The sequence below is a fragment of the Papilio machaon genome, chromosome 10 (assembly GCF_912999745.1).
Source record: "Papilio machaon chromosome 10, ilPapMach1.1, whole genome shotgun sequence".
Taxonomy (NCBI): Eukaryota; Metazoa; Arthropoda; class Insecta; order Lepidoptera; family Papilionidae; genus Papilio; species Papilio machaon.
In genome coordinates, this window is record NC_059995.1 from 153,662 (window position 1) to 178,673 (window position 25,012).

At 35.7% G+C, this 25,012-nt stretch overlaps 1 protein-coding gene across 1 annotated transcript; it reads left to right on the forward strand.

Moving 5' to 3' along the window:
- Positions 1-37: 37 nt before the first annotated feature.
- On the forward strand, positions 38-23,008 carry LOC106713824 (ETS homologous factor). The gene is made up of 2 exons (XM_014506699.2): positions 38-1,033; positions 21,327-23,008. Exons 1-2 carry the CDS (start codon positions 111-113, stop codon positions 21,565-21,567), a joined length of 1,164 nt encoding a protein of 387 aa, XP_014362185.2. The 5' UTR covers positions 38-110; the 3' UTR covers positions 21,568-23,008.
- The last annotated feature ends 2,004 nt before the right edge of the window (positions 23,009-25,012 follow it).

The window sequence follows — 25,012 nt, forward strand, 5'->3', positions numbered from 1 at the left end:
ACCGCGCACTTGTAAACAAACAATCGTCGCTGCGTATTTTATAAGTAGAGGCCGCGCCGCGCGCCCATTCCGCCGCGAACAGCCGGTCGCTGCGCACGTCGTTTGCTGCCATGCTCGACCACGCGCGTCACTACGAGCAAAACATGTGCGAGCTTTATCTCGCACCCGCGCCGCCGGCGCCCGAGCGCCTCGACGCATTCCAGGTGTTTCGCAAGAGCAACACTACCCCCTACGTCTACGGCACCTACTACAACCACTACGACGCTTTCGCCGAGCCCGACGTCGACGCCGCCGCCAATGTCTACCACAACCTGCTCAACTCGCGCGAGTACCATCGAGAGGACTGGAAGTACAAGAGCATGGCCGAGTGGACCGAGGACGACACGCTCTCGTGGGTCGTGGACGCGGCCGCGGCGGCACAGGGGCTCGGCTTTTGCGAGTACGACATCCCCTTCTGCAACTTCAGGATCCCCGGCGTCGAGCTGCGCGGCCTGAAACGCGAGGACATCGTGCAAAAGTTGGCGAATTTCAATATCGACGCTACCATCTCGCGTAGGATCGGGGACGTGATTTACGAGAAGCTGCAGGCCCGCCTCCACGAGGAGATGCTGCGCCAATCGGCGGTATTCCGGTGCGCGGAGGGCGAGTTGTACGCGGGCCCCGAGGCAGCGCAAACAATGCTCGACCTGGACTCCCTGGACCACAAGAACCGACTGTACGCGCTCGATTACCGTGCGGCGGAAGCTGCGCTGCAGCACCCGCCTTGCGACTCCAGCGACGACGACGTCTTCCGCACCTCGGATACCGCCTCGCCAGAGTGCCCTTACGGTAGCGACGGCAGCAAGTCCGGCGACGAGGAGGACAAGCGCAAGCAGTTTAAGCGGCCGCCTGGTCGGCCCAAGGGCAGCGGCCGCAAGGTGTGCAAGCGCCCGCGCAGCGTCTCCGTGCCCGAGTTCCTCAGGAACTTGCTGCTCGACCCCAAGTACTGCCCCTCCATTATCAAGTGGGAGGACCACTCTCAAGGAAAATTCAGGTGAGTCTATATCTAACGTCTGGAAATAAATTATATCGTGTTTGGCGTGTTCACCCAGCTCTCGACAGCCGTCCATACGTAATGTATCGTGTTCGTACGTCACGTTGCATTTGCGAGTCGCTATTGTGCGTTTGTCTTCTGTTAGTAACAATTTAACAGCTTGGAGTGTAAAGGTTCAAACTGTGTCCATTGTCTCGGCGCGGCAGAGGCCCACATCCAAGTTTATAACCTTATCACTTTGTCAAGTAGTGTTAGATTTGTGAAAATGACTAAAAGAAGTAAATAGCCAAGTGAGGAGATCGGATCAATAATTAGGGCAAGAAAATTACTATTTAATTGATAAAAATACAACACAAAATGAATCAGTCACCTATCGGTAGAGACACATTTCAATATCAAAGCGAAAATAAAAATCTAATCGAACTTATCTATTGCTACATTTTCTTATTTTACGGATATTGAAGAGCTATATTTTACAAAACTGTTTAAGAAGGCTCTACAAATTATTATTGTTTATATTAAAATTGCATTATATAATATGAAAGGACTTAACGCTAATAAAATGATTGTTGTTGTAAATTTCTGTTTATATGGCAAAACACTCTTATAGGTATTGTAGATAGATACCTACATTTTATTCTAACAGACTATTATTTTGAATCCGTTTTTAGTAAGATAAAAATACAAGTTCTATATTCACACAAACATTGAGATCAGATGGAGATTGTACGTTGTTACTAGATAGTTGATATTTGTATAAAGGTTCTTATTGTTCGTTCTACTTATTTTTCGTTAGTTAACTAAGGAGTATATGTAATGAGAATCGCGTTTTGTTACTTCGTATTAAATTCTGGCTTCCTTACTACACCTTTGTGAATGTTCAGAATACGACCTCTTCTATCTTTGCATTGCGGGACGTATAAGTTTCGAATGATTTGTATTTTTTCAAACAGAAATAGTAAAGTGCGCTAAAATATCTTTGCGTCTCGTAGTATCTCACAGTTCGCTACTCAAACAAACGCTGCAACTGACCTTGTCATTGAAAAACTTCAATCGAGCAAAAACATGTCAATGTGACATTGCAGCTGTGCCCCTACCACCGCTCTTGTACTCGTACAATCCCTTTAAATTACATTTAATGCAAATTTTCCACTGATGTTTTTTTTTTTTGGTATGATAACATTACTTCATTTTAATCAGGTACATGTTAAAATTGTTAATAATCTTACTAATATTATAAATGCGAATGTTAAGAATTTTAGATGGATGAATGTTTGTTTGAAGGTATCTCCAGAACGGCTCAACGGATCTTGATGAAATTTGGCACAGATGTAGAACATAGTCTGGAAGAACACATAGACTACTTGTTAATTTTTTTTTAATACCGCGCGGACGGAGTGTCGGGCGACAACTAGTAACTCATAAATTCGAAATTACAGTGCAAATTTAGTTATCTTAACTATACCCATTATTTTGAAAAATTTTCTCAATCGGAGTGTCAACAAGATTTTTATATCGTAAATAGAAAATAATTTAATTAATTCGATTCTTTATAAGGGACAAGATAAAAAAGTTCCTATGTCCGTCTCCTAGTTCTAAACTACCTCCCCATCAATTTTCAGCTAAATCAGTTCGACCGATCTTGAGTTATAAATAGTGTAACTAACACGACTTTCTTTTATATATATATAGATAAATTTTATCAACAGGCGTGTTATTTCGATATCCATCTTGATAATATATCTTTAAATAGTACATTAAATATAAATATTTGATAAGTCAACAAACTCAAATTAGGTACCTTCATTCTAATATATCTACTAACAGACGTCGACACGCTATTGACTGTTGTCGCTTTAGTAACACAAGTCGAATTTAATTATTGTTATAATTCTAGATTCTTCGAGTGTTGTATTTTCGAGTGTAACATTAGTAGGGGTTCGGATTCAATCCTACTCGGGCTTTATGTTTACCAATAACAAGTGTGAAATCGCTTTGTTGTGACTTTACTCTTGACTGCATATATGTATATATAAATGTTCATTAATCACTTTAAACGTTGACTTATTGTCACAGCGTAGAGTACATTTTATACTGAAATATATGACTTTTAATTTTTTTGCGACTAGCGAACTTAACTAACTTTAAATAAACAAAGTTTGGAGTAAATAAGCTTCACCGAACAAGTCGTACAATTCACGTGTCAGGGTCAAAACGTGACTTTATCACGTGTCAAATCAACTATGGTTTACAGCAAGTTTAAATTTAAATTTTATTCATGCCTTTTTCTATAAATAACCAAACATTGCTCTACTACTCTAAGCTTTAAAAAACATTAATAATTAGTGTAAAATTATTGCTTACCCTTAGAATTATATATAACTTTGTAAAGTGTATAAACAATAATAAAGTAGTTGAGATAATTTGTGTCGATCTCTGGTGTACGAAGAAAGGGCTGCCACCTTTTCATGCTTAACATATGCACGATGCATATTCAGACTGTGAGTTGAACGTCGATGACATGGATCCCGAATGTGGTGCGTAAAAGTCATTGGATGTAGGTTTTTTCGTCGTCCACCAAAAGTCAGAGGTTGACAAGGCACTGGTCGTCGTTTATCGCCAGTGTGCAAGTCCAGCAATTGAACATTGCCAGCCCTAGCTCGTTAGCTGCATTTTGTACTATGCGTTGATAAGATCGTAACTCCGCGCCCGCCGCGTCTCCCGCTGCCCGCCGCCGCGACCGCGCATTGTCTCATCAGCTCGCTAGTGCGATTTTTTATATCACCTTAACCTTGTGCTGCCGGCCTCGCCTGATGCTTAACATACACCACTTAGCACGCAACAACTGAAATACATTCCTAGTACCTCACATTAAGATTCATTATTGATTATCTTCGTCGCAGTCGTTTTTAATTGTTTTGGACAATGTTAAAAGTTCATGAGGAATTTGTACCGCCCGTGTTAGTGTTTTTTAGTTCTTATTGAAAGGTGTTACGATCGAGTTTTGAATGAAAACCTCATTTTGATATGAATTAACGAGTTACAAGAATCGCGTTTTGTTTAAATCATTGGCAGCGGCATTTTAAGCGTAACCTTTGAGGTTTTTCAATCACCTTGGGTCCAGATTATTAATAACCTTAATAATTTTTGAATACCAGTGTGCGAATGTCTACGAGCTACGGCGGTATACTACGACACTGCGTAGACAGTAAATGGGTACGGTAAGCCTGCGTAATAATTCTCATAACAACAGGAATATTACATGTTTCTGTCTGGTGGCATTAGCACTGACCTGCGCCGGCGCAGCGCATCTGAACCGGTTTGCGTTGCCTCAGATCCGAGAATAGATTGCACACAAGCACTAACACAGATCTAGAATCTAGGTATTAGCACACCGCCTAGCTAATTGTGATGTAAACATTGGAAGCTGCAGAAACACACATCAATTTTGTATCATAAAATTATTAAGATTTATATTTATTTAAAATTTAAATTCATTTAATGATATAGATAACTAATATTTATATATGGTATAAAAAATACTCGTTCTTCGTAAACCTCTGTTTGCCTTGAATTTTCTGCTAAACCACGAAACAGATTTACTAACTACTATAACTAAATTCAATTTTCACCATCATTTAGGTCATTTATTCCAGATACTTTGTGTATATATTTAATTTTAATTTGAGTTTAGTATATATGAATAAACAGCGTATTTCTAAACCCCTCACATAGGCTAAACCGTCAGCGTTATAAAAAATTCTATATGAGATAATTGTATACATCTGAAAAGGCGCTACAAAAAAATGTGTGTGATGCACACGGTGCAATTTTTTCAATTTTAAAAATTAATTCTTAACCTAAAAAATATTTTGGTTAGCTAGAGATTTTATTGTAGATTAAATTTTTCTTTTACAGTATATTAATGACAAATAGTTTAAAATATATCACGATCATAAACAATAAGCGGAACACAAAAATCATATATACTACTGATATAACAGAAAAGTGGTCGGACGTATATCCTATGCCAACCTGACGAAGCTGGGACAGGTCGCTAGTATCACTCCTAATGACGACGTAAGATATTTTTTTAATTAACTTGACCATTAGCAACTTGATTGCTATTAAATTTAGATACAAATGCGGTTTTCATTGTTATCAGCTGCCACCCAAGTAAGGCGCCAAACACCTATTGCATAGATAAGTCTGTATAACTCTATATTCAAAGGTAAGTATAAATTACAAAAAGAAGACGAATACATTATATACTTTGGAGTACATTTTATTCGATATTAAGACTTGTTGCAATTCTGACAAAGACGAAATTCACCTCGCGCTATCGTACAGTTACGTCGTTTTACGATTGGAAGGCATTTGTTGGTAAACATGAAGCGATAGAGCATTTCATGTGTAAGCAACGCGTGACCTAGAAGCCCTGAAACTAGGCTATTCGCCATCTTTGTCGTACTCGCGTGTGACGCGTATAGCCATCCTTTGCGCCAAGTTTGTCAGATACTACGCTCTTATTCATGCTCGACCTGAAAGTTGATTGAACCTTCGAAATATTTGAACTCTCACACAAACAATGGCGTTGTCTCTTATTTTCATTTTGTCATAATACAAAACGATAACATCGTAAGGTTTCACTAATTATAATTACACTTATTAGTTAATAGATTTATTTATTTAAATTTAATTTAATATCTACAATTATTATACAAATATATCTAATTGAGCAGATGCAAACGTATACAAGTGAGTTTTTAAAGAGGCGTGTATATTCATAGTAACTATTTTGATGTAGAGTCAGTAGAGCACATGTCTGATAGCCGCTGTTTTACCGAGTCCTAGTGCAGCCGACACAGTGCCGTGCCGTGTTGTATGGTGCCCTACCGTGTGGTGGTGAGTGCAGGGCGCGTCCCCTGCCGCCCCCCGTGCCGCCCGCCCGACTCCACTCGTATAGATTTTTTCCCATCATGTCCCGTGCGGGGCTCCAAGGCCGCGCGCACTTCCGCCGCCTACACGTGCCAGGTGGAAAAACTGGTAGCTAGGGCCCGCCGTACCGCGCCGGAGGTCAGAAAAACATTACACGTGGAGTCTCGCCTCGTGCCACTCGTAGTAACCAAGTGATCGCCCTCTTAATTAGTTACAAGCGATTTGCATGATTATATTTTTTTGATACGCGAATTCTGTTAAATTCTTTGATATCTGGTTATAGTTTTACTCATCCGTGACGACAACTCTACGAGTTTAGTTAGAATTATTAACATTATGTCATCACGAATAGTTTAAGATTTAACGAAAACAACAACCGTAGGGCATAAAAATCGTTTCTCTTTAATACCGAAGTCATTCTGTTGTCATTTGTTCTGATAAAAGTAAAACAAACATAGTAAAATTATTATGCGTAATCACATTTTTTTAAAGTACTTATAGCAATACAATGGTAGCCTACAAATCTCGTTCCTGAAACATAAAAAAACATTACTACGAAACGCAATTCGCCAAACATAAACTGTTTAAAAGTGTCGCACAAAAACCCTTAATAATCCCTCGACAAAAGAAAAAAAGCTTCGTAAGTTGGGAACGAAAATAAGCGCTGTGGAGCGGTACGGCGCCGTCGCCATGGCAACGCTCCCGGGAAGACGACAGTCACGTGTCGCGGGAGCTTGCTTCCGCTTTCCGCGTTTTTCTTTTTTCCTCTCGCCGGGCGCGCATTTTTCCCGGCGGCGGGCCGCAGGGTGGGGGCTGCAACCCCCGTGCTCCCCGCGTCCCCCGCGCCCCGCAAGCCCTCGCAGCTCGTGTACGCAACTTAATTGCGCCTGTGAGAGTGTGGGCTCGAGAAATTAGAGCAAGGTTAGTTCGCGACAGAGATTATACGAATATAAATCTTTTGTCTGGTGATAAACTCAAATGAGGGTATTAACATGAGATTTCTAGTAAACATTGACTTGTATAACATGTAGAGTTGCATACCACTAGTTAGCTAACTCGTCACTTTTACGTCATTATCATACTTTTTAGCATAGTTTCGTATACAAATACATAGCATATTAAATTAAATAATATAAAATGGTAAACGTCGTCTTCGGATTCAATTCAACGATAATTTTAAATGTGTTTAAGAGAACATTAGTTTTACGGCGCGGGGCGCAGGGAGCCACGCGGACCAATTACTGTGCTTGTTTATGTATAACTCTATTATTTTAAAGTTGTATTAATTAGCACGTCTTCCAATATGACCATACATAGATAGTGCCATCCGGTAAATAATTAATCCATGGCTATTTCGTAGTTATTTATATACTTAGTTGGAATTATGTTGTGAACATAAAATTGTTTTATTACAATATATATTTTGTACTGGAATCAATTTTGTATGTTAATATTTGTTGAATTAATATTTCTTAATATGTTGACACGTTATCTTGTACCTTTATTTAAGTTGTTTTTGTTGTAAAGCTAGAAGAAAATGTTTCATGAACGAGCCAATCTAACAATCTATGTACAGAAACGTTATAATATAGTTGTGTGAAGTTTTGAAAATATTTCAAAGAGTAACTTAAACATTTGTTTGTGACAAAACGAATTTTTATTAAAACATTTATTTGAAGTTGAAGGAAACGTATACTCTCTGTCTTAGCATACTCTGTGCCGGACTTGCACCAAAGTCCCTGTAACATTTCTTTTTCGTGAAAATCTATTTATAACTAGGGCAGGCCGGCGCGGGGCGCTACTTGTTTATGTACCTTATGTCGCAAGAAACACGGTCTTATTTTATTTACCACGTCGGTCTTTGTGCGACCGGCTGTATATACGTACATATATTTTTTTTCTCATAGTGGCTCTATTATATTGATTAGTAGGAGCCCCCGCTTCCGGGTGGCGAGATCGCCTTTTGTGCGAATTTTCTTAAGTTTCCTTTGTTTATCCAATTCCTTTGCTTAGTTTCTTGCTAAATGCACATGAATACTGAGTGGATGATACAATTTTATAACATCTTATCTACATATAGAGAATGCTTGTACTTAGCATCTTTATTGCCGCGTTCTTTTCATCTTGGCCTGTAATGGCAGGGAACCGCAAAAATACGCACCTTGTTCCAAGTCTGCTTTTTATATTACGCTTCACAGAAATCTAAAGGCGATGTTTTTCTTGCATTGCATTTTCACGACATGTAAACATGTTGTCACATTTATTGGTTAGGTATATTTCAAGAAGGAAAACACAAGGTGCATTAAATAACAAGGCTTCCTTTTTATTATGTGATCCTTTTTTTTAAAATATCGCATTTGTTGGATAAACCCAATACGTGTAGATGTTGACACATTAAAATAGTCGGTAATACCATTCTACTTTTAAGAATATTAAGCGCCAAAGTATACACATCACGTCTTATTGTTGTTGGTAAATGTATTCTTTCAATTCTATATGTATTAAGCTATTTTTAAGTCTTGCTACAGACAATAATATTATACACTGTGACGATACTTCTCCATATAGCGGTAAAATTAAGATTCATCTTGAAGCGGATAAAATAAAAAAACAGTCTCGTTGAAGTAATTGTCGCGAAACTAACCAGCCAGTGATTCACACAACGACACAGTAAGTGAATTTCCAATAAGACTCCAATGAGACGTGGCTAATGTATGGTCAAACCTCGGTTTGGCAAACGTTTGTAAGACAAGTAAGTCATTTACTAATAAAGAAAACGGCTGAAATACTCACGTACATTTGTCCGGTGTCGAGCCCTTCGGGGGCCCTTCATCAGGGTGAGTGGGACTGGTATTATTTCGCGGACACGGCGAAACTAGTCGGTGCCGACACCGGACAAATGTACGTGAATGTTTCAGCCGTTTTCTATATTAGTTAATGATAATGTCTCACGAAAGTTTGAATAATTTAATCACGTAAGTCATTTGCAAAGTCGCGTCGCATTCTTAAAGAAGCATCGTCACCTTGTCACCGCACCGACGCGACGAACTGTTTGTAAAGAACTCACCATGTGACGCGCACTGACAAACTTATTGTGCGTGATGAAGGAAGTCATTAAATCATTAATCGGCCTCCATTATACACGAGTGAGAAATAAAACTGCTAGCTTGGTATTTTTTTAAGTTAAAGACGACATGACAATCAAGTTATGAAACTCATAAAATTTATGCCGATCTCTTTGAGAAAAGTGAAGTTAACTTTTGTGTGACTTCGACCAGTCTGCACACAGCAAGCACGGACAATAAATAAGCATAAACATATTATCTGTACAAACAAATCCCCAATATTACTTGTACAAAAGTCTCTGCATCTCTTTGTCTGATATTTTGACACTGATTCCGGATATCGTCTTCAGATATAATATGTTTAATTGCATCATAGTCGTGATTATAAGTTATCACAGGTCACATGTATATACGTAGAATACTCTTGGACTAGTGTCAATTCGATGGCTTTCTTTTCCAAGGACATGTTCATTTTCCGGTAACTTATGACTACGCCGAATGTCGAAATTCCGTGCTATTGGTTGATCTGCTTTATTTAGATATTTTAGAAAGGAAAAATATCATTATTGTATAGACATATATTACCTAATACCTATTTTATCTACATCTGATATACATATATAAAATGTTAACTAATATAAGTTTAATTAAAAATGACTTTATATTAGATCCGAATAATTAACTTTCTAAGAAGTAGATTCTCGGTTTGTCTACTTGTATTTAATGTGGCATAAAGTTTTCGGCGTAGTAACCTTGCATTAGCGAAAGGCAGCGCGTACTTTAAATTGTGATTATTCATTCTTGGCAGCTAGTCACTTGGGTGACCCCAAGTCCAGAAAAAAAACTTAAGGTTACAAAAAAAAATGAAATAAGAAAAATTATCGGTGGATCACTATCATGTTGTGATCATTTACCCTGAACGATTTAGTCATTGGGTTTAATTGGAATAGAACCTAAACCGGTGGGTGAGCGTCGACCGACAGCAGAGAATTTGCGCGGCGGGATTCCCCGCGACACACAACGCACACCTATGTGCCTCGTTACTCGCGCATCAGCAATGTCGCCGACAAACTTGAAACCACAGAAATTTATAAGTTACATTTTACATTGATGTATGTCAATTAAAAATCGCATTGGTGGACATCTTATATCAGTAGGTGTTGAACTTTATTATTTATATGTCAGTGTAGTGCCACAAGTGTGTGTAACTTATCTGGCATCACGTCTAGTTAAATAACTAAAACTGTTATAGATTAGATAATTTTGATGTATTATCAGATTACCTTATTACGTTTCATTAATATTTGTGGATAATACGTTTTCACCTATACGATATTTTTTTTATATATTCGACTTACGACTAGTTAGTTCCTCGATGACGTCAGCTTAGAATAAAAAGTTTGCAAAAATTTTTACGTAACGCAACGCCACACCTTAACATCTCGAGATTTATGTGGTTTTTAATCGACCGAGTGTTGTAATGGCTAGTTTCCGAATATATCTGCAACTATCGCGTGCGTTGACGTCATCGCATTAGCGTATGAGCTGTGTTCACACAGACGAGATTACGTGAGAAAAAGTTAGCAAACATTACAACTATTATTATCTGTCATGTTGATGAAATTATATGTAGTGCGCTGTGAGTCAGACGAACTGTGGTACTGATAGCTGTGATTCATCTGCACTAGTATTGTTAAAAATGAATTTATTATAGTTTAATTTAAGAATAAATATTTTAATAGTTAAGGTGAGGACGTGTTTATCGTAAGCAGTATAAATATTATTTTAGTTGAAGACAGTGTACAGTGTAACACATCTTTATATGTATCAAGATATAAATACAGTTTATCGCAATTAAACTACGGACGAGAGTGTGACAAGGACGGCATGAGGATAACGTGAAAATAATTGATACAACAAAGATATGGAGCACGGCATACTCACCCGTATCAGTAAAGATACAGAGTTCAAAGTTGCGTGCGTGCAAATTTCACGATCGTAGTGTCCAGTTTTGTTGTAGGCGGTACTTAGAAAAGCGTGTGCGACTTTCCATCGATTTTCTTTTATATTATTGGATTATTTAACTAACGCCTACCAAATTTGGCTTGTTATTGATGATGATGAAGCCGTGGTTTTCAAAGCGGTAGATCGTTGTGTGGTGGTCTGGGGTGACCTGGTGACTAACATTATGGTCGTTTGTGAAACTAGAAAGGCGGACGTTATATTTAGTGTATTTTATAAATCTTAGATATGGTCGTTGGCTAAAGATGCGTCACGATTGAATATTACGAAACTAAAAGTGAGATCAAAGTAGTTTCTTCAGTGCACTACTCGTATGCACAAAGATTAGCCAACATTGTATACCATCAGAATAAATGGCTTCACACTTTTTTATTGAGTTACTAGCTTTTACTCGCGACTCCGTCCGCGCAGAATAAAAAATAGAATACGGGGTAAAAATTATCCTATGTCCGTTTCCTGGTTCTAAGCTACCTGCCCACCAATTTTCAGTCAAATCGATTCAGCCGTTCTTGAGTTATAAATAGTGTAACTAACACGACTTTCTTTTATATATATAGATTAGTTGTTCGTTTAAATAATATGTAGTGGATTTAAGTCATTGAGATAGGTCTCTTTCTCAGGAAAGTATAGATTTTATAAGTAGATATCTCCTTGTTTTGTGACGTATTAGTACATCCTAAAAGTTCTTATTCTGTCCGCATTGTTTTCTTTAACAAAACTATTCTTCTCCATTTTTTAAATTAATTAATTTTTAAAATCAACAGACAGATGTTATGCATCTGTATAAAAAGTGTGACATGACCTTAGAGCTCGCAAAAACTGGTTTGTGTTTATATATAGTGTTGGGAATAGAAAAAAAAGCCAAATAAATTAACTTTGTTATTCTCCTGCAGACATTAATAATTATAAAAAGTGTGGGGGGCGGGGACAACAGCCCGTGGTCAAGTCACTAAGGCGGCAGGTCGCTGCAGGCTGGTGGTGGGGTGTTTGCCACTCTGACTTGCTACACCCAAGACGATCTTCCAAATAGTTGGAAAAGAAAAGTAACTCTAAAACTATTCACTTCGGTTCATTTTTGTTTGTAGCTTTGGTATCGGAAAGAATCAAATAATTATGCATTAATATTCATTTTATCCATTTTTTTTCTTTTAAAAACATAATTTTGAAGTAAAAAAATCTCTGATGAATTTTTTTACGTAGTTTAAGCTAGTGCGAAATGTTTCTGACGTCACATTTTAGTACTATATTTTAAATATCTAAAGGTCGTATAAATTAAAAGATACGTGTAGTTTATCTGGTTACGTCTATATGTGTTTTCTTTAATATGTCAGCCATAATCAAGATTTGAGAAGTGGTCGGACTGGGTTCTCTGACGCGGATTCGCAACACTGTCTGGTGGATATAATATTTGTGTACGTGCTGTCTCGCTCCTGCGCGTACAATGGAACGAGATGAGTTTATTTTACACGTGAATCTTTTTTGCATCCAAAAATATAAATCACAAAATTATAACCAGAAAATATTTAAATACTTATAAATTATCGTCTCCATTGATTTTGGCGTGATCATTTGAATATGTAATTATAGGTGTTTTCATCAAGTTTTAGACAAAACAGGACAAATTGGCTTGTTTTTGCCTAAAACAATTATCCTATAAAACAGCAGATTTATCATCCTCAATTATATAGGTCAGTGATTCTCAACCACTGTGCCGCGGCACTTTTGTGTGCCGCCAAATTTCAAAAGTGTGCCGCCAAATTTTGCATGTATAAAAAATGTTAATATTATTAAATTATATCATTTAAAAAGAAAGATATTTTCAACATGAATATATATTTAAATCCACAAAAAATAAATTATTTTTTGTGGATTAGTGCCAAATTATGATGAAGGGACGTGCATAGCAATAGGAATATGTCTAAAGTCGGCGCACAGTCTTCTGTTATATAATCTCTAATATAATCTCTAATATAATTTGTAATAATTTTTTTCTTTTTCTTTGTGTGCCGCCAAATTTTGAAATCGTTAAATATGTGCCGCAACAAAAAAAAGGTTGAGAATCACTGATATAGGTAGTTGCGTAATTACATAAAACTTATAACTTATGAAATGGCGTAGGCGCACACCAATAAGTTATATTTCGATGTAAATATTAGAAGATTAGATTGATGTTTAATAGTTCTTTTTTTTTTGTAACGTTACTACATAGCTGTCGCCCGCGACTCCTTTCGTGTGAAATAAAAAAATAACTATTAAGTTATTTTTTTATTTCACACGTTTATATGTCATAGTCTGGAAGAACACATAGGCTACTTATTAAAGTAAAGTGTTCTACATCTATGCCAAATTCATCAGCGAGTTCCATTGAGCCGTTCTGGAGATAGCTTGTAACAAATATCCATCCATATATCCAAACATTCGCATTTATAATATTAGTATGATTCTACTACTAATAAATAAGTTTTAATGTTGAGTTAACTTGGCATAATTAAATTGACTAAGTAACAATATTACCACGATAAAGCATTAAAATGGACATCGATAAATCTTTAATTTTTTTGCACTTCACAAAAAAGTGATATGATAAAATCACATACATATTTATATGTCGTCCTTACATTACCTTAAAGGAGTTAAGTTACAACTGACCTAAATCGAATTTCCCTCATATTTTAAATTCCTCCAATGCCATCACACCTTCAGATAACCTCAATTACGTCTTCTTAATTTTTGGCATCAATAAAGTGCACTACAAAAGGTGAAAAAGGTTACAAGCGAAAATCTCCAACATCCAAGGTTAAGTGATGTTTGTAGGATATTAAAGTGACAATAAAATAATCGATGTATGTATTTAAAGTGACACCGCAACAAACAAAGAGTGTCAAGGGTCCCTCCTATTTTGGATTTGAGAACTTTGCGAAGTGACACGAAGCCTCTTTGCATATAAAACTCACGCTGACCCCAAAATAATATTTGTTAACATTCGCCGAGCGGTTACTTGACTTTTGAGAATATGCGGACAAGTATTCATGAAATTATATAATTTATTTATGTAAAAATATTGTTAATTCAGGATAACAAAATAAGGTAATCCAAATTCCTCTGCAATAGTTATCAAAGATTTTTCCTTTTTGAACATTTGCTTGTTTTTTCAATGTGTAGTTTATTCCAAGTAACTCAGTACAGTAATCGCTGTATAAAGTTGAACATTTGTAATTTACAAATGAGGTGATTTAATTCCACAATCATACGCATTGAAGTTTACCAAGAGTTGGATGACGTACCACTTGGCTGCGGCTCGCGGCTGATTTACTACCCGGCGGGACACGGACACTTCGTATCTGCCTGAATTCATAGCTTGTGTTATCCTCCTAGCTATCAATATTGTTTAATATCGCTTAAGATTCTTATTATTAAGAAGATTTTAATTTCAGAATTTTTTCATAAATAGAGTTTAATATAATTCTTTCTGGCTCTAGCTACCAAAACAAATTGTTTCCGAGAGCGATTTTTTTTAACTTCGCAGAACACGAGTTTATGTTTCTTGGTAAGTACAGTGATGTAAATGCAAATGAAAAATACGCATGGTACGTCACTGTATATTTCTTGTACATATATGCTCTTGAATTAGTTACAAGTATTTTATGTAACACACGACTTTGTTGGTAGATTTTGGTATAACAATTAGATAAGCTAAGCGTAATTAAAGTGAAGTCGTATTCAGAACTTCCGAGCAGAATGCTGGTCATCCTACTACTGTTTGTTTATCTCCGCGAGCTTCTCGAAATACCTGGAAAGCATTAATTCGCAAACGCCTTGAATTCGTAAAAAAACAGTTTTGGTCTTCACACCGCCGGAAAGAATTTGCACTTATAGGCCAATGTCTTAGGGTATAATTTTTATTGACAGACAGTAGATAGCGGTGTGCAATCGAGTGTCAATTCAGGACAACGTACAGGAAACCGGGCGTCAATGGCGCGTTGTTTATTTTGGAGATAACCTTTTTACATGCGCTTTTAACTTGTTATGTATTCGATGAGCATGGATTAATATTATGGAAGGAGGGCAGGTATTCGTAGTAATCATAATTATCATTTGCTTCTATTAATAAAGTGCATTATACAAAAATGTACGCCTCATGTTATAACTAGGTGTAGGAAACGCACAAGTCGACCATGATTTTACTAAGAAATAATACCTAAGTCATGTGGCGTCAAAACAATACTGTATACATAATATTTATGTACATAGATGATGTATTGTGTAATGAAATAGAAGATTTTCATTGCCACAAAGTCAACAAACGCGTGCCTTGTACACTTACATAGATAGTCTCTTTTGTATGTGATACTAAATACGTCATATTATGATTAAGATAAAAGTTTAGCCAGTTTTATCTACTTGAAATAACTTTCTTGTATAACACGTACATAAGAATATTTAAAATTAAACAAAAACCAGTTCAGATTAATGTCTAGACATTGTATACTGAAAGCAACCTTAGAAGACATCAGGATGTCACTCGACAACATTAGATAATAAAAAAAAACTTTCATACATTAGCACAAAAAGATATTTAAATGGAAATTTGTTATTTAACAATAGGTTATATGGAAGGAGATGATCAAACTTTTCACAAAAGCCAAGTCCAAGTCAAGTTCTAATAAACGATTAGAGTTGGCTTTTGTGAAACTCTAGTTGTCTAAATTTTGCATGAAATTTGTGTCAACTTTTAAATTTTTAATATACTAAAGTAAGAAAGGTTTTTAATAATTATATGACGTCACGAATGCAACGTTGTATAGTCCTGGTGTAGGTCAGAATGTGGTAACACCGTGTGTCAGTTTCGTAGTCATGATGAATGATAAAAGACGGTTATCAGTGATATTATCTTAATATCGTTGACAGCTGGTAACAGATCAAAATTTGTTCACCACACTTCCTTATTTTGTTACTTAAGAAATTACTGTAGATTTTAGCTTCTCTACATATTTGACCTGTGACATTCATCGAGATTAAGTTACATAATAATACATAATGTAAATTTACATATATAATGTATGTATATAGCCGCACGGTTCTTCCCCTTTTCCAAGACAAATGAATATCCCTTGATGTAGTTTCAGATATCTACATACATTTCTAGAAAATATATGAAATAGGCGTTTTTTGTATGCTCTACGTGATAGGATATTTTGTTAATAAAAATGGCCTGAATTTATGCAGACCTGTAACTAAAATATGAGTATTTTATTTCAACATAATATAGCTAAAGTAATGAAAGATAAGGTTTATTTCAAAATGATAGTAAAATATGTTTTTATCCATGTCAATAAACATAAGTTGAAATGATCATTGATAAGCGATAATCTGCATGTCCCTATTTCGCAAAAAAGCGGGAAAATCGAGCATTTGTGACGAATAGGTAAATAATGTTGTTTGTGTTGCCGCACGTATGCTTCTGAGAAAGAATTCTTAAAATAGTGCATCAGATATGAAAATTAGCAAAATTAAATATACATTTTATAAATAAAATACGACATTGAGGTTCGTTGCAAAAAACTTTTGCCTCAATACGTCCTGAGTGATGAAAAAAAAAATCAGAATAAATATCAAACTTACGTTTAATACATTTTTCTTACATAAAAATAACAATTTATTACGACTTAATATTATTGAAACGCAGATATGAAGATAATTTGCCATTTAAGTGCTAAAAAGAGAATATTTGTGTTAACATAAACAGTTACTCAACATAAGTACACTCATCAGACCCTAAAAATGCATAACAAATATCTTGAAAACGATGTCATTGATTTCGCGAGGGGTATGCAAGAGGGGGAGAGGGTCTGACTCAAATGCGACAGGTTTTGTACGAGCTCGAAGGTGATGTGGTGATATTGACTCACCCGCAGGACAGATGACTGCTTGTTATTACTTGTAATCGTAAACTATATGCCATTATACGACACTTATGCTCCCATTAAGTCAGACAGTCAGATCGAAAACCTTTGAGTTTTCACTGCCGAGAAACATAAAAGTAATATGTTTTTGTAGAGTTGTTTAAGCAGTGGAAATTCTTAGAAAAACACACATTCACTCCTCTTTAAAATGTCGCCACTGAAATAACAATGATAGGGTTTTGAAGTAAAGTTACGTTTTATTTTTGAAAAAAGAAAACCATTAATTTAGAGTCATGTCACACACGTGATTTGACATGTCAATGAGAACGAATCATTGTGTCTCTATACACGGATTTCCAAATTATTATGATAATATTTCAATTTTTTAAAAACTACTCCTTTAAATATGTAAAATGTACGAGTACTACGGATTCGTAGAGGTTTTATCAATGTTATATTTGAATAGTCGGACATATTGCATTTTCGTGTTCGCAACACCGACCTGTGTACAAAATATGTACGTTAACAACACGTACTTTTGCAAACTCACGTAGTGTCTATTGTAATCTGGATATGTTCTCTCATATTGGATTTGTTTGGAAAATTGTTTGAATACTTAGTCATATAGTTTATTTTTATTATAAGAATTTCCTGTTTAATTCCGCATTAACGTAAAATACTGTGAAAACATTTTTTGTACATATTTTGGACAAGAATAAATTATTTTAATTCAGTCGTTATAATTACTGACAGAAATAATTCAGTTACCTTGATTTTCAAGCAATTGCACAGGGCCTATGACCATGCTCTCCTGAGTCCAAACATTAGTGTACTCTATGTCAAAATGCCGTCAAGAAATCGTAATTCAATGCGTCAAATTACGTTTATTAATAAAATTAGTGGAGCAGAAAAGTATTATGTCTTGAATATAAAGGTGAGTGTACATTAAAACGTTGTTAATGCAGATCACGTGTGCCCCTTGGCCCAGCTGATACGCGATAGTCGTCGAGGCAAGGCCGGCGTGGCCGCACGCGCAGCGCATCCAAATTCCCATGAATCACGGCCCGCGACTGCGGACCAGCGCGGCAAGGTCGACGATATTATATCAAGGGTCCGTACGAAGCTGACATCTTGCTGAACGACTTGGGCTTGAGGCCAACGAGGCATCAAGCAACGTGATGTCATATGTTTATGCGATCCGAGTTTGTTGCCTTTTGTCCTGAATAGCAGGGTTGAACATTATTAATTACCTACATATAGTGGAGTTAATGTAATATATTATAAATTATTGAAAAAAAAACTTTTAATTATAGTAGACATGGCAATTATTGTTTGACTAAATGCACTATTTTTAATTGTGCCATTTTATTTATTTTCATTATAATAAATGAAAAATTACATAATCGTCTTGTAGAATTAATTTAAAAAATAAATGCAAACATTACGCTACACATAAAATAAACAAATACTAAAACAATGACAGTAAACTTTGAAATTATAAATTAAAATAGTTACTCTATGACATTGAATGGATTTAGATGAAATTAAAAATTCTATAATGATATGATACAAGGCTTGTTTTTATTGTTGTTATAACGTGCTTGCATTATGCATGTGCCGCGAGTGGCGACCTCTGGCGGTCGTTACTACAGCTTAGGCTAAAGGACGTTGCGACGAGTCACTCTGTAAGCTAACGAGCTAGTGTGAATGGAACACTAGCTGTTGTACGCGGTTATGTCCGTGTCTTATGTTCGAAAAGTATTGTAAATTCTTGCTAGGTATTCGTGAAGTGTGCACACAGCACTAGCGAGCAAGTGATGCGCATAGATTTTAAAGTGGATTCTACTGTAGTTATAAAATGTATTTTAGTGTTGCCAGCGATGTGTAGATAGCGGCCAAGACTGTAATGGCCTTCGTGATTACTGGTCTAAAGTCTTTGAACACAAAACCTCAACAGTCGGCTCCTGACTTTCTTTGTTCTCTGTGGTATTATGACAATTCTTCGTATATACTTGCAACAACGTTTGTTCATCATATTCATTAAGTTGTGGTCAACATTTATAAGACTTCAGCTTAAATCTTACTAATATTAAAAACGCGAAAGTTTAGACGGATGGATGGAAGTTTGTTAGAATGTATATCCGTAACGGTTTAACGGATCTTGATGAAATTTGGCACAGATGAAGAACATAGTTTGGAAGGACACATAAGCTACTTCTTAAGTTTTTTGTTTAATTCCGTGCGGACGCAGTCGCAGACAGCTAGTTTTTCTTATAAATGTGAAAATACGTCACACAAATGTTTTGACTCGCTGAAAAACAAATAAATGAAGCCATAATACCTTTTTTATTTTTTTTAAATATGTAACAAAGTATTTATATAGCAAAAATAGTTATTACAATTTCTATATCTTTATTTGTGAACTATATTATGAAGCTATTTGCTTATAAATGTTTATTTAATGTAATTAATTTATAAATTGTATAATTACCGAGACAAATATAGTATCGGCCGTGGCCGTGGTCCTGCAATTAGCAACATTTTATTTCCATTGTCTGATTACTTGCCACTTCACTTGGAGCTACTTATTTGCGTGCTATTCTAACATTGGAATGAAATGAAAACTATCATTTCTTATAATAAGATCATCTGCTAAATATTTATTTACAATCCGGTTCGCCATGATTACAATTAATCAATTATTTCATCATCTCGATCTAAATACACATGTGTACGCACACTGATTAGTGTAATACACATCAAGAGTGTGTAATTTTACACATGTTTGCAATAATATTTAAGGCATTCAATTTGTTCTACGTTATAATAAGTTAAATCTCCAATACTAGAAATCAGTCGGTAAAGAAACGTAAGTGCTTGTACGTCGGTATGTCTCAGCTCCGCAGCCGCGGCCCAGAATCTTAACATGTTCATAAAACTTTTACGATCGCTTGTTAATCTTTAAATGCGATATTTATTTAACTATTAATTCTCAAGTACGCGTTCTCGATTATAATCTAATAACCGTCGTAAAGACACTTGAATTATTATACATTATGAAGAAACTGTTTATATTAAGAGATTTTCTTGAAAATAATAAGTGAAATTATTTGTGTATAATTTACGTGACATTTAATGTTTTTGTATGTTCCTTTTTTACTACAAGGAAAACATATTTGTGTTTGAATTCTCTGTAGAGTCACAGATATATTGTAAAATTATGCATTTGAAAAATGAAAAGGGCATTGTCTAGTTTGATCGAGTGTCTATATTATATAACAATATTTCTCTTAAAACAACAAAAGAAAACTTATTTTATACTACTTGTACTCAATATATTTCTCAGTAAGCGTATGTTGAACGGATTATTGTGAATCTGGTTGAGTGTGAGTTGGTTGGGCGGTGAGACTCGCCCCGCCGCCCCGCTGTGCCACAGCCGCGCCGGCCGCGTCGCCAACAAGTGCGCCTTGACTCCGACACAATTATCTGGACATTTTGCATCAGAACTTGACACGATTATTGAATACTAGTTACCATTAAGTTTGCGCCGTGCATCTATATAAGTACTCTATCTGAGAATTTATTTAATCACCGGCAAATTATATGATTGAATATGTTATTAGTTGTTCCAAGATTTACTTCGAGCATCGCTGCCGACGCCGTTATCTGATACATAACAATAGAAATATTACCATATTTAAAGTCTATTAAATTGTATTTTTTTTAACAAAATACATTATAAATAAGTATATAGTTTTATATTCACTGTTTTAATTATTAGATATAAAGAAAGGTGTAAAGTAGCCGGAGATAAACATATTCATTTAATATAATCAATGATAATAAAGTATTACTTGTTATTGTTGCAATTATTTCGTTTGCATTGACATCTGTAAGGACTCTGTCGTTCAGGACAACCTCGATTGCGTCTAGAACCTTGAATGCGATATAAAACACGAAAGAAATTGTTTCTGTAATCAGTAGAAAATTGAGCAATAACTGTCTGTGTCGATGAGTTTATAAATATCATCGATTAACTGGACAGTGGCACTGGCACAGCAGTGACATCGCCACTGTCTGTGTTATCGAGGTTGACTGCCATCGGGTTGTTAGTCCATAGCATTGTACTCACTGCTGTATTGTGTAATCTACGGCTTTGTGTTAATTTGCTACTAGTCTATTATTTCTTTGAAATTATATCTCGCTTATTAGGAAATAAGTTCAACAAACTCAAAAACTACTAGACTGATAACAAAAATACACTTCGATTTTTATAAAGCTACATTATCCCTGAAATACATACTCAATCTATATGTAATATTCTTGTAAAATCATATATGTAATATGTAATTTGTTTGTCGTCAGGTTCGTGAAGCCGGACGAGGTGGCCAAGTTGTGGGGAACCATGAAGCAGAACGACAATATGACATTCGAAAAGTTCAGCCGCGCCATGCGCTACCACTATCGGCAGGCGGTGCTCGTGTCCGTGCCCACAGCGCGACTCGTCTACCAGTTCGGCCACAAGGGGCCAGACTTCAACACCGACAACCCCAACTTCATCAAAGTCAAATCGGAGTTCGACGTCCATGATATCTCACACCATTAGACTGTGTTGTGAATTGTAGGTTAAATAAAAATATCTGATGATGCTCAGTGGGAACGAAGGTTATGCTGATGTAGGAGTGTCTCTGAGGAGATGCATCTGAGTGACAAGTATTGTTATAGCTCAATTAACTAGCAACGATGTTTTCAATGTAAAGAATGTGTATTTACTGAAAATTGAATTAAATAGATGTATCGCTCAAGTTATTGGGTATTGGAATGCAGTTAGGCTATAGCTATGGAAATGGTCAAGGTTCGATATGTGTTTGTGACAATGTTGCATGTTGGCACACTCGACGTGCGGTTCGCTGGTGGTGCATTGGTGGTGCGCGGGGCGGAGGAGGTGGTCCGGTCAATTATCCGCCGAAGTGTCCATATTATTTTTTTAAATGATTTTAATTGTATTTTTCCGATGTCTTTATGAAGTCGCATCGTCGAGATGTTTCGAACTATTAAAGGTTGTTTAGATCTTACAAATTTTGATATAATATTTTTGATGTTTGATTGTTGTTACCATTAGTGATAAGTGCGGTATGAGTACATACGTATATGTACGTATATACGTATGTCTGAACAAACTTTGACATTCCGATAGAGGTTAAGTAATCGCTAGGCTAGGCTAGGCTAGGCTAGCTCAAGTTGCCATACTTATTGATCGTTTATAATTTATATTGTACTTAATTTCGAATTTATCTTTCCCATTTCCATCAGAGTTCATATTTTATCATCCATTAGAGTATATTTTTATATAGTTATTAATGAAATTCTTTCTCAGTGTTAAATTAATTATTAGATTTAAGATAATGTTGTGTAAAGTTATTGGCGCGATGTGCAATAAGTTAAATGACAGGAGAAAAGATCTGCAGGCCAAAGATTAAGTTGTAGAAGTTGGTTGAGGTTGAAGAAAATTATGTTTGCGACAATCTTATTGTACCGAGTAAGTTTAGAATTAAGTTTACGACTCTCAGGCATTTGCTGTGATCTAAAATAGTACATCAATCATTTTAATTTTATTTTTCCTCGTATCTGTGCTTTTTTTATTTCGTCAAGTGGATAATATCCGATATTCATAGATATGAACTTGTACAATACCTACCATTTACACAATCATTTCTTTGCCTGGACGCTGCCTTTCCGATGTCTTTCCGTTTAAATAATTCTCCAAAGCTTTGCTTATAAAAGACGTTTAGTAATTAGTTCATTTTTATTTCAGTAAACGAAAGTGTAACGATAGTTTGACGCTACATTTTCGTATCTCTCACAAAAAGTCAATTGTGTACAGGATTTGAAAAACATAACTGGCAGTACAAATTCCGTGTCTTGTAATGTTTATTGTTCTATGTAAGAGTCACACTGTCATGTCTATGTGCGGTACGTGTTTTGATAAAGTTTTATATACCATTGCTATATACAGGCAATTCAAAATATTTAATATCTAGTCCAAATATCGATAAAATCACAAAAATATATTTAATATTACACGTGTTTATTTTCGAATTAATGATTGTTTCAAATAAATAAAAAAAAAACAAAAACAAAATAGACTTAAAACGCTTTTATAGTCATTCGAACCATACATAGAGCGGTGTGATGTATATAATGTGAAATCATTGTATGTAAAAGGTTTAGCCACACAGTACGTCACAGGGTTGCGATGTCACACAATTGTGTTCATATAAAATCCCAGTTTATTCACCCAGTGACACAACGTGCCGTGATTCATTGCTTTCCAACATACTGACTACCAGTTACGACTAACTAACGATCACCAATCTATTGTTTTTATCCAAACTACGATGATAAACGCTCGTACAACGGCCAAGAAATACATGTTGTAATATAAAACGTAACTAAAATACGTAAAATTGATGACTTTCAAGTATAAAGGTATTGATATTTAAATAAGAGTTCTGATCTAAAGAGATTATTGTAAATTAATTCGTTTGAAAGTTGTGTATATCATAGAATTGGTGCATAATATATTTTACATTTTATTTGTTTTGTAATTTGAAATATTTCGGTATAACAAAAAGTTATACCGAAATATTTATTTTGAAGATATTATAGATTATATTTATTTCTATAAGTACACGTTAAGTCTGTTTCGTTTCCAGTATATTATATTTGTTTAATTTAGTTTATGTTTAGTTTATTTGTTTGCGTCTAGAGACGACCTGATGTTTGGTTGACTGGTAGTTGTCATATTGTAAGCCAGACGCAGACCAATGTGCAATCGAAGAGAGTCTTATGTTCTGATTGTTTCATGTTATTGATGACGAATACACGAATTATGTATGTGACATTTTGTTTATTTTTATCCTAACCTCTGAAAAATATTTCATTGGCACTCACTTTTCATCTTTCATCATCATCAACCTGTCCTTATCCCTATTGAGGGTCGGCACAGTATGTACTACTCCTCCATACATCTCTATCAGCCGTCATATCTGAATTTGCACCCTTTTTACGCATATCCTCTTTTACACAATCCATCCATACTCACTTTTCATCTCTACTGCGGTTAAATACACCGAGCGACCGACAAATAATTCCCTATATATCACGTTCAAATAAGATGCGGTTGAAAATTTTTCCAACCCTATCAACATGTTTGATGCATGTCCAATTCAAAAAAATTACCTTATTAGAAAATTGAAAATTTTTACCATAAATATAGGCTTAACTATGTATATTGCTATATTGCTTCATTCGTTTTATAGACTACTGGGACTACGATTTCTAGGTAACAGTGAAAGACACTTTATAAGTACATTTTAAATTTAATTCTACAAGCAGTTACCGACGAAGGTAATATTGAACTAAAAAGACCTTGGGTAAGAAATTGGATTAGAGTAAGAGTTGAGAAGAACTGACCACCCAGCAACTTTCGGAACTAGCTAAAGTCGGCGGAATAAGAATGACAACGATGATGTCTGCTGAAAACTTTGAGGATCAACGTAGTACTACGTTACATAGGAACTAGATTTCCGACGCAGTCTTAGCATAATACATTTTTATTAAAAAAAAGCAAAAATTACAAATACGACACCATTTTCTCCCGATTTGAAGTCCTGATAAAATTTCCCTGGAATGATGTGTAAGTCCCATACAATCGCTCTGTACTGGACTAGCATAGAACAGGCTGTCTGTTTACTCACTGGCGTCAATGAAGACTTCATTATGGGAGTTGTATGCCAGCGCTGATTTAGATCGCTACTGATCTACTGAGTTGACGTAACATAAACCAATTAGATTATTATTCTATTAATTCAAAACTAAACATAAAATACTTTTAGCAAGCACTACTGCCATCTACAATTCCGTTACATGGTTTTTGAAAGATTACTCACAGCGACATCTAGTAACTAGCAGACAAAAGCGAACTAGATACTATTGGACAATAGATGTCAGTAAGATTGAAAAAGAAATGCTCGAAAGCGACATCTATT

Coding starts and splice junctions, on each gene's coding strand:
- LOC106713824 (XM_014506699.2), top strand. CDS start 111: ATGCTCGACCACGCGCGTCACTACGAGCAAAACATGTGCGAGCTTTAT. Junction 1,034..21,326: donor CACTCTCAAGGAAAATTCAG/GTGAGTCTATAT, acceptor GTTTGTCGTCAG/GTTCGTGAAGCCGGACGAGG.